Source organism: Oryza glaberrima, chromosome 9, assembly GCF_000147395.1.
Source record: "Oryza glaberrima chromosome 9, OglaRS2, whole genome shotgun sequence".
NCBI lineage: Eukaryota > Viridiplantae > Streptophyta > Magnoliopsida > Poales > Poaceae > Oryza > Oryza glaberrima.
Window position 1 is genome coordinate 17,568,636 of NC_068334.1, and position 12,278 is coordinate 17,580,913.

At 49.2% G+C, this 12,278-nt stretch overlaps 2 protein-coding genes across 2 annotated transcripts; both read left to right on the plus strand.

Moving 5' to 3' along the window:
- Positions 1-2,426, plus strand: LOC127783921 (pirin-like protein). The gene is made up of 4 exons (XM_052311079.1): positions 1-461; positions 557-624; positions 1,372-1,538; positions 1,646-2,426. The coding sequence occupies exons 1-4, from the start codon at positions 311-313 to the stop codon at positions 2,154-2,156; spliced, it is 897 nt and encodes a 298-aa protein (XP_052167039.1). The 5' UTR covers positions 1-310; the 3' UTR covers positions 2,157-2,426.
- A 5,715-nt stretch (positions 2,427-8,141) lies between these two features.
- On the plus strand, positions 8,142-11,052 carry LOC127784012 (tonoplast dicarboxylate transporter-like). Its single transcript, XM_052311185.1, has 6 exons — positions 8,142-8,665; positions 8,761-9,265; positions 9,529-9,572; positions 9,897-9,992; positions 10,088-10,598; positions 10,764-11,052. The coding sequence occupies exons 1-6, from the start codon at positions 8,225-8,227 to the stop codon at positions 10,796-10,798; spliced, it is 1,632 nt and encodes a 543-aa protein (XP_052167145.1). The 5' UTR covers positions 8,142-8,224; the 3' UTR covers positions 10,799-11,052.
- The last annotated feature ends 1,226 nt before the right edge of the window (positions 11,053-12,278 follow it).

Consider the following 12,278-nt stretch of genomic DNA (forward strand, 5'->3'; position numbering starts at 1 on the left):
AGCGGAGAGAGGAAAAAACGCCAAGAAACCATCTGTCGCTTTTGACCCCGGGAAGCAGCAGCAGCAGCAGCAGCGGCAGCGGCGGCGGCGTATCGGGGCGTAACGGAATCGAGGTGTGTTGCCGCTATATAAAGAGGAAGAAAATAGGCCCCAAACCAAACCACCATACCCTACTACAAACCATAGGCATCGCCGGCAAGGGAGGTCGGAGGAAGAAGAAAGGGTCGTCGAGGTGTTCTTGAATTCTGAATTTCTGATCAAGTCGATCGTTCGCCGGCGACGGCAAAGGTGGTAACTGGTAGTACTATATATGACGACGTCGATGGAGAAGCCCCGGCAGGTGGTGCGGAAGTTCCTGGCGCGGCCGCAGCACGAGGGCGTCGGCGCCGTCGTTCGCCGGAGCATCGGGAGGTTTGAGCTGAGGTACTTCGATCCGTTCCTCGTCCTGGACGAGTTCTCAGGTGAGTGAATTGCTTCTGGCTCGGTTTTGATCATCTGGTTTAGAGTGATAGAGATTTGCATTTTTTGATCGTCTTCTTGATCGAATCCTGTGCAGTGTCTGCTCCGGCTGGGTTCCCTGACCATCCACACAGAGGTTTCGAGACCGTCACTTACATGCTCGAGGTAGGCAGAGTCTTTTACCACAGTTCACATTCTGTTCGTCGGTAGTAGAACATCCAACTGCATATAGAGCGGCCATGAAAATTCCTTGCTTAATCCCCATTGATACGTACAGACAGCAGCGTCTTTTGACAACCACATCACACGGATCAGCAGAAACGAATTAAACGCGTTTCATTTGTCAACAACGCAAACCTGATAGGCTGATACGGAGTAGTAGTTTTTAGCAAATTCAGAACGTTTCTTTCCGTCAAATTGAAGAATCTAACCCATCCAAACGGGCCCTGTTGCCTTGCTCTGCCTTTGGTTGGTAGCCTTCCTACGTCAACCACCTCGCGTCGCGTATACTTTTCCGCGCTCAAAACTCTGCTTCACACCTTGAACTCATCATTGGCAGATCGATTAGTAATATATATCTTCGCCTAAACCCAACATCAGTCAAGCCAAGCCGTGTAAAATGAAATAGAAAGAAACAATTTCTACAGGAAGACGTACGATGGCCTTGATAGTTTGGTTTTGCACTGACCGTGTTCTTTTTTTCTAAAAAAAAAAGAGAGAGGAGTATTTTTAATCCGGTCTTTACATCCAACAGAAAATATGAAACCATTTAAATTGAGAACTTAGCCTCGTAAACAACTTAATCTGAAATTCACTCCTATAAAAATTTTAACTCAGAATCTACGTTCTACTTACGCCAGTGCCTTGACCGTGTTCTTATTGGAACTGACGTGAATGGTGGGTGTTTATCAGGGAGCCGTGACGCACGAGGACTTCGAGGGCCACCGTGGCACGATCAAGGCCGGCGACGTGCAGTGGATGACGGCCGGACGCGGCATCGTGCACTCGGAGATGCCGGCGGGGCCCGGCACCTCCAGGGGCCTCCAGCTCTGGGTCAACCTCTCCTCCCACAACAAGATGTGCGTCACGACCCGTCCTTGTCATCTCCTCCGTTTTTTTTTCCCCACTCTCGGATGTCGTGTCGCTGCATTGGCATGGTGGTTTGACACGCGTGTGGTGCGTGCAGGATCGAGCCGGGGTACCAGGAGATACAGAGCAAGGACATCGCGAGCACGACGTCGGACGGCGTGACGGTGCGGGTGATCGCCGGGCAGTCGATGGGCGCCCGGTCGCCGGTGCGCACGCGGACGCCGACCATGTACCTGGACTTCACGGTCCGCCCCCACGCGGCGGCGCGGCAGCCGGTGTGCGCGACGTGGAACGCGTTCGCGTACGTGCTGGAGGGGGAGGGCGTGTTCGGCGGCGGCGGCGGCGGCGACAAGGCCGGGGCGCACCACCTGCTGCTGCTCGGCCAGGGCGACGGCGTCGAGGTGTGGAACAGGTCGGACAAGCCGCTCCGGTTCCTGCTCATCGCCGGCGAGCCCATCGGCGAGCCCGTGGCGCAGCTGGGGCCCTTCGTCATGAACACCGAGGAGGAGATCGACATGACCATCAACGACTTCGAGTTCAGCATCAATGGCTTCGAGAAGGCCAAGCACTGGAAGTCTCAGGCGCTGGTGGCGCTGGGCTTAGAGTAGTAGGGTGCAACCATGGCATGACACGACATGTCGACATATGCTCTGAACGAAGGGAAAAAAAAGGAATAGTTCTTTCTCTCATGATACGAGGTTGTTTTATTTATTTGTTTTTTTTTCTCTTCCAAACAAATAGCGATCACTTTGTGTACATATCCGGCATAAGGTTGCTGCTTGCTTTTCAATTAGGCAGGTGCTTCAAATCTTCGGCCCAATGACTAAAAATCATGTACTTACTCCACAAGTTCATAAACAAGTCATTTTGGACTTTCACTGTGTCTAATGCAAGATTTGTTTTTATAGAACTCTAATGCACGACTTCGATTAAAATTTTTATCATGTTATGTTGACGAAATTTTTAAATGTGTCCATTTTAGAAGTAGTACTGGTAATAATTTTTTAGTATTAACGGTCAAAGTGTCAAAAAGTTGGCATATCGTGGTATTTTTAAAAGCAGACAAAGATATGATTTGATTTGGAACCATTCACTTGACACCTGTGATAAATAAAGTTGGCCGTCGGAGTAGCGATTCTCCGGCAGCGGGGAAGTGCAGACCCCTTCCAAAAAATAAGATTTGATCAGGGGGTTAGTTGCGCACAACGATCAAGAAGATAAATCTGCGAGGCCCGAGCACTCCGCCAAGCAAATGAATACAAATGGTCTATATAGGTTCAGGCCAACCAGAGGTGCAGTACCCTACCCTGTTCTATTTGTTGGTATCCGGATATGGAGAAACACAAACTTTATCTTTTCTAAACCAGAAACAAGCAACCCTTTCTACGTAGCATGTCCCACTGAGCCCCATGAAAATTTTCAATGTGTCTGATTTATAAGTACTGCAATAATTTCTTAGTATTAACCTTAGTTTTAGATAGTTTGTATATATAGCATTTTTAAAAGCAGGCAAATATATGATTTGATTTGGAACCATTCACTTCACACCAGCGAAATTTATCTTGAAAGTTGGCATATCATGGTATTTTGCTTGTTTGCCGTATGGGACTATATTTATAATGTCACATTTTTTTATGTTTACAACGTCATATTTTATAAAAAGAAAAATTGTAGATTTTTTACATTATAGATTACGTACAGTAATATTGTAATTACATAGTAAATTTTGCAACATAACTTTCAAAATTTATACCGTATGTTTTTCTACTATAACCTGGATTATACAAGATAATTAGAAAAAAAAAACATCGCCAGGCGCGCAAGATGGGGAAAAATAACCCATGTTTTCCGGCAGTGCAACCTCCCTAGAGGTGTCTTTTTGAAGGTCCATTAGCCACCTTAGATGGATTCTCCTCTTGTCGCAACGCCCTTGCCATCACAAGATGACCACATTTTTGCACGCCTCGCGAGAGATAGCAGATTCATTCTTATGTCTCGTCCTCTTCCCAATAAACCCAAAGGCATAGATGAAGTTGAGTGTGTTGGGATGTCATGCTCCTGATTATTGTTTAACAATGTGTGCTTGTGTCGGATAAGTGGAAACAAGGCTTCCCACTCCATCAGCTGCTTGGGGCACTACGGGGCACACGATGGTCAAGGCAAGGACTAATGTAGGGACCCAAGTGCCAAAGAAGGTGACTCGATGTCAACATTAGCTCGGGGCCAAGCTAGCTTCCGTTAACGAAACCACTGCAAGTAGGATAGGGACCCGAGGTTGGCATCGAGGCCTGATGTCTCTCTAGATGAATCTACATCATCAAGGAGATTTGATTCGGTCATGTGTGTAGCCTCGCCCTATCATAATTGCATCCCCTCGCTTGCCCACGTTGCCCTGGAGAAAAGGTGGGCGACGCGACGCATGCTCCTTGCTCACCCAATGTGGCCCACTCTTTATCAGCCTTAGTGGCTAACGAGAGGGCCCATTGGCAGTTGGGATGAAGACTTCATCTACCCTGCTCCACTTGTTAGGTTGTAACAACACTCTCTCTAGAACCGCGTAACCAGCCCATCTGACGTGTGGGCCCACTTACACTTTCATACTCGATTCGTGTAAAAGGGTTAACCCGAGAGTTGTATGGTTGAAGGGAAGAAGCCTTATAAGTTGATTCCACCCTTGCTAAACCAGTAAGGTGGTACTAAACATGCGCACACAGCTCTCATGGGTCACACAAGACAAATTCTAATTGGGCCAGGATGTTACATAGATGATAGGTGAACACGTTACATCCGATTAGCTTTCTTGGAGGGACAGCGACAAGACTAAGCTTACCATCTCCTGCGGAGTTGGGGTCCGTTTTTTATTGTATGCATGGACGATGTAAAATCCCCTTGATGTATGGAAGGAGGATCCATGCCATTGAGAATTTTTTTTTCTAATTCCGGTTCAATCAGTTTGATTCATTCTGATTAAGTTAGATTCTAGCCACATTATAGTGAAGAAGGGTTGATACTCTCCCACTTAAAACAACACCAATAACTCATTGTAAACTCCATCATATAGTCCTAGAACCATAGGAGTAGAGTATTACGCTTCCCAGCGATCTGAACCTGTATAAATCATGTGTCCATGTACTCTCGCACGACCTGAGCATGAGCACGGATGCTTGCACTTTGGCCGAACTCTCAAGGAAGGGTGTCTAGCCTTCCCACTAGAGGAGTTCCTTGCTCCGACAGCTTACGATGTAGGCGCGTAGAGTGTAGTTCGCTTGGGCTATGGTTTTATAATTTTCTCTTACTCTATCAATATATTTAAAATCTCATACTCTCTTATGCGGCTCGTTTGGAAAATTATTATAACGCCCGAAACTTCCCTATGCGGTTCGTTTGGAAAAAAAAAATTACGAAGTCCAAGACTGTCCTTTGTTGGGCCTGAGAAACAGAATACATCATCGACGTGTAATATGGGCCTTATATGGGTTGTTTATTTTGGTCCATGTAAAGGATGTTTGACGGGACTCACCTCATTTGCCGCTGCTGCCTTGCATGCCGGCCGCCGTCGCCGCACACTCACTTGGAATTTGGAAGCAAAGGGAGGAGGAGGGGATGGAGAGGAGAGAGGGGCAAGGTGGAGGAAGTGGGACCCACCGACATGTGGGTCCCATTATATATTTTGTTTTATTTGACTGGCTTTTGGGCCCATATATTTTATTTTAATTTTTTAATCTCAATTGTAGTGCCACGTCAACGCCAAGTGGGACAATGAACAAGTTAAACCATCCACATAGACGCCACGTCAGCCAAAACCACTGTCTGAACTGCCTTGGGATCTTATTTGCAGTAGTTTTGAGAGTTGATGATGGGTGGTATCTGGTATTTCGGTTTAGGGACAAATTTCAAACTGTGCGACAAATTGAGGGACCTAAAGTAAACTTTTTTCCTTTGAACTGAGTCTAATTGGTCCTTTTCGGCTTCAGGTATGGAAAACCTCACAAATCCAACCTGGTGACGGATTGGGCCTTTACTGATTCGGCCTAACACAATCCAATGAAATGAAGACGCTCCGATAAGATGTTCTGAACTTCTGATCTTCCTCTCTCTCTCTCTCGGTTCTAGCTCACAAAGTTTTTTTTTTTTCTTTTTCTCTAGAACAAACAAGAGTACAAGACACAGAATTTCGACACGAAAGGGGTTTGATCATGACAGACATTGAAAATACAGAAATAAAAAACGTGTGGTTGTGATCATTGGTCAGTCAGACCGTCACCAAACATAAGCAACATAGTATGTGATTTCTAACACGGAATCTGAAGACCACACACACGTACGAGAAAAGACTAGTCACCAGTTAATAAACCCGTTACCGTGAAACGGTCGATCGGCTGATCTCGTGCTCATCCTATCGCAAACCTCGCCTTAGCTAGTCACGTCACGTGGCAGCCGCGATTGCGCCCGAAATTTGGTTGGAATCTCGAGCTATCGCTCCCGTAGCAAACCTGCTCATCTCCTGCTCGACTGCTCGCAGGCAGCGATCATCAAACAGTTTACGCGCGCGTGCGCGCACAGAAATGCGATTCGGACTCGTCGTCCACCGATCGCGGCTGCCCCGGATGATGATTGTCGCCGCCGACCGATCAATCGAGACCTACGTACGTCGTACTCCTATATACGTATACTCGGTACTCGTGTCCTGTCCTCGCGTAATCGGACTAACGATGATTGTGTCTACGTGTGGCGTCCCGTCTACTTACGTGTAATGCGAGGCAGGCGCGCCTTTCGTGTAAATCTTCGCGTGTTCCACTCTGTGTCGTCATCGATCCCAAGCTAAGCTAGCGGCTACGCGGCCACGGGACGTTATTTTCGAAGTGTTGGTTTCGACACGATTGCAAGCCAGAGGCAGATCGACATTCAATCATTGAGGCCGAATATTCATTTAGCAGACAGGTCGTGTTGTTAAAAGGAAGATTTGGTACCTTCTGTCCCTGTTTCGACTCGGTTGGAACCAACTTTTGGATCGAATCGCCTGCGAAATTGCGAACAGAGAGAAGCAATAGACGGCGCCGGACCCGGCTGCTATAGGTTTGACGTCATGCGCTACGGAAGCAGCTAGGAATGCGACAGAAGAATGTGAGCTAGCCGTGTGCATGCATGTGCCTGAATTTATGTGTGCGAATAGAGTAGTACTGAACAAGTCAAGCTTATAACGTGTACGGCTAGCTACATGACTCGAGCTCGATATGACGATATGAATCAGCAGGAGTCAATATTCCCGGTTCTCCCTCTCAGCCAGTAATTAGACCTTTTTTTTCGCTTAAACTGCTTTAGCCAGTAAGCAGTGACCATTTGCCTCTCGCTTGTAGGAGCGTAACTCGAGATCCCTCACGCAACAACAGGATCCGTATCTCATCCCCAGCCAGAGTAAGTTGTTCGATGGCAGACACGTACGTACCTGATGACATTATCCATCTACTACGACCAGGGGAATTAACGGAACGAAGCAATGGACCCAAAACAAATTATAGCGAGACAGCCTGCACCGATCGGGAAAGAGATACGTCCCCTGCTGCTTCGGTGGGCTTCCGGGCCACGACACGCCGCGATCCCCCCTCCCTCATGTGCAGGTGCATCTTGCCGCGAATGCATCCACCAGCCGCCCAACAAATAATGCTCGATCGATCGTAGTAGCGGAGGAGATCGATCGATCGCTTTCGAGCCCCCCGAACCGTGGAAATTATTTGTAACCGCCGCGCGAGCACGCGAGAAACACAAAACGATTAAACGCCGCCGCAACCGCGCGCGGGTGCATCTCAGGGAGGCGCCACCCCCTCGCGACCGCGACCGCGACGCGTGCACATGCCGCTGCCAACCAAACCAACGCTGTTCCGTTGCTCGCGCTCGTACACTCGGTGCCGCCGATGCAGATCGCCCGCGCGCCACCGCGCGGCGTGGGCGGCCGTGTGCCCACGTCAAGACGTGCGTGGATAGCAGCAGCTAGAGATGATTCCGCGAGAGCGAGTGCAAGGAAGCGTCCTTGTCGTCTGAGCCGATGGATCGTGTCGACATGTCCGGATAAGACCCGGGCGCCGTAGTAGTACGTGATCAATTGCAGCTGCTCGACGCCGTGAGACGGCCGTGCGTGCGTCGGCGGGTCGCCCCGTCTCCGTCCGACCAACCAACCGCGGTCGGCCAGCTCTTCGTCCACTCAAGGGCTGGTTCAAGATGGGGGCACGAGCATGGCGGAGGACACGTCAGCAGTCGATGGCTGGAGTCTTATCCGCGGGTTTGTACTGCTGACCGTGCTTATCTGGATGCTGACTTGTTAATTAAAAAAGGTCATTAATGCTCCCTACTGGTCGTTGGATAGCCATGAAAAATTTCCATGTTACTAATTTGGCTTTTCCTGGTTAAATAATATCTGACGTGGCGCCTTGATTCGACGCGCTACGAATGATCGATGATCATTTGATCACAACCTGATAACCGCAAGTTCGCAACAAGTACTTTTCAGTTTTACAAACAGTTTCTCTGTTTCTGTTCCCGCGCCGGCTATAAAAGCGCCAAGCTTTTTGGGACACTGCAGCTGGAGAAGACGAGAACGCAAAACCAATCAGTCGTCGTCGAACGCGGCGGGCGGAAGAGGCGAATCGCGTAACGATTTTTGTAAAATTTGTAACCGGCCATGGATCCGAGGCGCAGCCACTGGGAGAGCTCGTCGGAGGACGTGACGAGGCCGCTGCTCCCGCTGCACGACGACGACGGCGCGGCGGGCCGGCGCTCCTGCGCCGCGCTGAGGTCGCTGCTCGCCAACAAGTACCTGGCGGTCGCGTCGGGCCCCGTGGCGTGCGCGCTGATCTGCGGCCTCGTCGACCTCGGCGGCCACCGCGCCGCGCGCAACATGCTCGGGGTGCTCGCCTGGGTGTTCCTGTGGTGGATTACCGACGCCGTGCCGCTCGCCGTCGCGTCCATGGCGCCGCTGTTCCTCTTCCCCGTGTTCGGCATCTCCTCCTCCGACGCCGTCGCCAAGGCCTACATGGACGACGTCATCTCCCTCGTCCTCGGCAGCTTCATCCTCGCGCTCGCCATCGAGCACTACAACATCCACCGCCGCCTCGCTCTCAACGTACGTGATCCGCGCCGCGAGCCCGTCTTTACCAAGCCCGTTCGTCCGAACCGTGCAACTAACAATCCAAGGAAAACCCGCGAACTTTGTTGCAGATCACGTCGCTGTTCTGCGGCGACCCGGTGAAGCCGCCGCTGCTGCTGCTGGGAATCTGCGGCACCACCATGTTCATCAGCATGTGGATCCACAACACGCCGTGCACCGTCATGATGATGCCGGTGGCGACGGGGATCCTGCAGCGGTTCCCGCGCGTCGACGGGGCGTCGTCCTCGGCGAGCAGCGCCGCGGACGCGCGGGAGGTGCAGCGGTTCTCCAAGGCGGTGGTGCTCGGCGTCGTGTACGCGTCGGCGATCGGCGGGATGGCGACGCTGACGGGCACCGGGGTGAACATCATCCTGGTGGGGATGTGGTCCACCTACTTCCCGGAGCAGCCGCCCATCACCTTCAGCTCGTGGATGTCGTTCGGGCTCCCATTGGCGCTCGTCCTCTTCGTCGCGCTCTGGGCCACGCTCTGCGTCCTGTACTGCTCCAAGAACACCGGGAGGGCGCTCTCAGCTTACCTGGACAGGAGCCATCTCAGGAGGGAGCTCAGCTTGCTTGGTAGGTTCTCGTTCTTGCTCTGTTTGTTTGTTACTTCACGGCAATGGCCAGTGCTCATCAATGGCGTGGTCAATGTTATTCTGGGGTTATCTCTGAAACTCTGACAGCTTCTCGGCCAATATTTCCTGAAACCTGGGTAACTCTGAAATGGACCTCGTTTTGGTCTTTTTCTCCATAACAGTGGCACTCATTGAAATATCAGTGCCATGATAATTATTGCCATAATGGATTCTGATTCGGTTGTCCATCTTGATTTGTGACAGGTCCTATGGCTTTTGCAGAGAAGATGGTTCTAGCCGTTTTTGGGGTAAGTTCCGTTTCCATTTCTGGGGTTATAGCAATTATCTCAACCTGGAAACAGTGTTCGGTTAGAGCATCTCCAACAAAGGGCTAAAATTAAAGCCCCAAAAATCCTATATTGGGGACAGCCAAAAACTAATTTGGCCTATAAAACACCCCCTTCTCCAAGAGATGCCTGAAATTTTAGTTCCCAAAATTTTAAAATTTGCCACATCATCACTGGTGGGCCCTTCTCAACTAATTTTGTGCAGGTTCGTTATTATGACGCGATCATGGAGGGGTTCGTTATAGTGTGACAAAATTTTAATGTATCCATAATTGATTCTTGCAGGGTTTGATTGTCCTATGGATGACGAGGAGCCTGACAGATGATATTCCTGGGTGGGGATCACTCTTCCACGGCGAAGTTGGGGATGGAACTGTCACTGTAAGCGCACCAAGGATCGAACAAATTCTGATTTGTTTTCTCAGAGACGATTTGTCACATGATCTCACGGGACAACAACTTGGCTCGCAATGCAGATCATGATGGCGACGCTGCTGTTCATAATCCCGAGCGGCAAGAACGACGGCGAGAAGCTCATGGACTGGGGCAAGTGCCGGAGGCTGCAGTGGAACATCATCCTCCTCCTCGGCGCCGGCTTCGCCATCGCCGACGGCTTCAGGGCGAGCGGCCTGACCGACATCCTGTCCGAGGGGCTCGGCTTCCTCCGCGGCGCGCCGGCGCTGGCCATCGCGCCCGTGGCGTGCGTCTTCAGCGGCGTCATCACCGAGTTCACCTCCGACGACGCGACCGCCACGCTGGTGCTCCCGCTGCTCGCCGAGCTGGGCAAGTCCATCGGCGTGCACCCGCTCCTCCTCATGGTCCCCGGCGCCGTCGGCGCGCAGCTGTCCTACCTGCTGCCCACCGGCTCGCCGGGCAACGTCGTCGGCTTCAGCACGGGCTACATCAGCATCAAGGACATGGTGATCGCCGGAACGCCCCTGAAAATTGTCGGGGTTGCAGCTCTCACCATCCTACTGCCAACGTTAGGTAAATTAACTGACAAGTGACAACTCTCTAGTCTCTACACAACCGAGAATTCAGACAGTGAAAATACTTGCCGTATCATACTTGTAACTTACTGATTGACGTACAATCCTTTTGCGTTTTCGCGAAGGAAAAAACTTACTGATTTGTTTTCTTGATGTCATGCAGGATCCGTCGTCTTTGGCATGGATCAGAAGCTATAGAAACTTTAGTCAAAGTTCAATTGGATGTTTTTTGAATATTTCAATTTGTAGGCTGTAGGTTATTACGTGGATAATATAGTAGTAAGTTGCATAGGTTGTATTGTTGTACAGCGTGTAGTCAATCCCATTGTCTTGCCTCATGAAAAACATGGGGTCATATTCTTTGAGTCAATATAGAGATTTGTATTTGTATTGAGTTGTTCCATGTTAATATATCTTTCGATATCGTAGCCCCATGTTGACATTTTGATCTACACGTGAGTCGTCTGAAGAATAGCTTAAATAACAAGGGAAAATTGGTTTCGGTTACAAAAGTAGGAGAGCAGAACAGGGAAATTGGGATAGAGCTTAGCAGACAGTATAATTGCTCATTCTATAAACAACTGCATAATGAGGGGCAAGTTGCAGAAAGTCCTAAACTATCCCTTTATAATTGACCAGTTGCCTAGTCATTTCAACATTGGCACAATTGGAATGATGCAATGGACCTTATCATCCAGCTAGCTACTCCTATAAAAAAATTGTGATATTTTCTCTGTATCATATTCCAAGTAGGACAGTATATTAGAGCCTCTACTTACAAATTCTCAATTGTTAGAATATTTGTACTTTACCCACCTACATGTGCTTTTGCCTTTCTAGGATCAAGTACTTCTCTGCCCATTATAAAGAAAAAAAAAAGGTACTTCTTTGTCATCACGCTATTGAGGATGTCATTTTGAACGCATGAATAAGTGATTTATCATCTCCCACAAGAATCATGCTCCAGACTTCAGAGTCATAAGTTATGTGTCATTGTGTCGTAGTGGAGACGAACCTTCATCTCTTAGCTGCAGAATCTCCAAGAGGATCTAGACAGTGCTAAGCGCCTGGATAAAATATGACCTGCACATATGGCCGGGCAAAAATTCGTGTTTGGTTAGTTTGCTCGACTCAAGTCGATTCATTTCCATCTTGTAATGAGCCAAGATAGCATTTTAGCTCGTTATTAAGATAAGCTAACTCAGGCTAGCCCACAAGCTAGCGAGCAATCCGAACCGCGCAGGTACCACAAGTTATTCCGTGGTTTTAAAAACTAAAAAGGTTATCGCAGATGATAACCGCACGTACGGTTTTGTAAACTCTACCCGTGAGCCCTTGCCCCAATCAGCCCATCACCCACAACAACGCTATCCTACACGCCTAGATAGCCACGACTACCCCCACACTCCTTATAAAAAAACGAAAACTAATTTCATTATGACCAGATCGAAAATCTTTATGTTGAAAGGAAAAATTTATAGATCTAATGTCACATTCCGTAAAAATTTATGATACACGTATAGGATGCACTCAATGTGCACGAGCTTGTCCAATAAATGTATTAGAAATGATACCTTGGGATGGATGTAAAGCCAAGCAAATTGCTTCCGCGCCAAGAACCGAAGATTGTGTGGGTTGTAAGAGATGCGAATCCGCCTACCCAACAGATTTTTTAAGT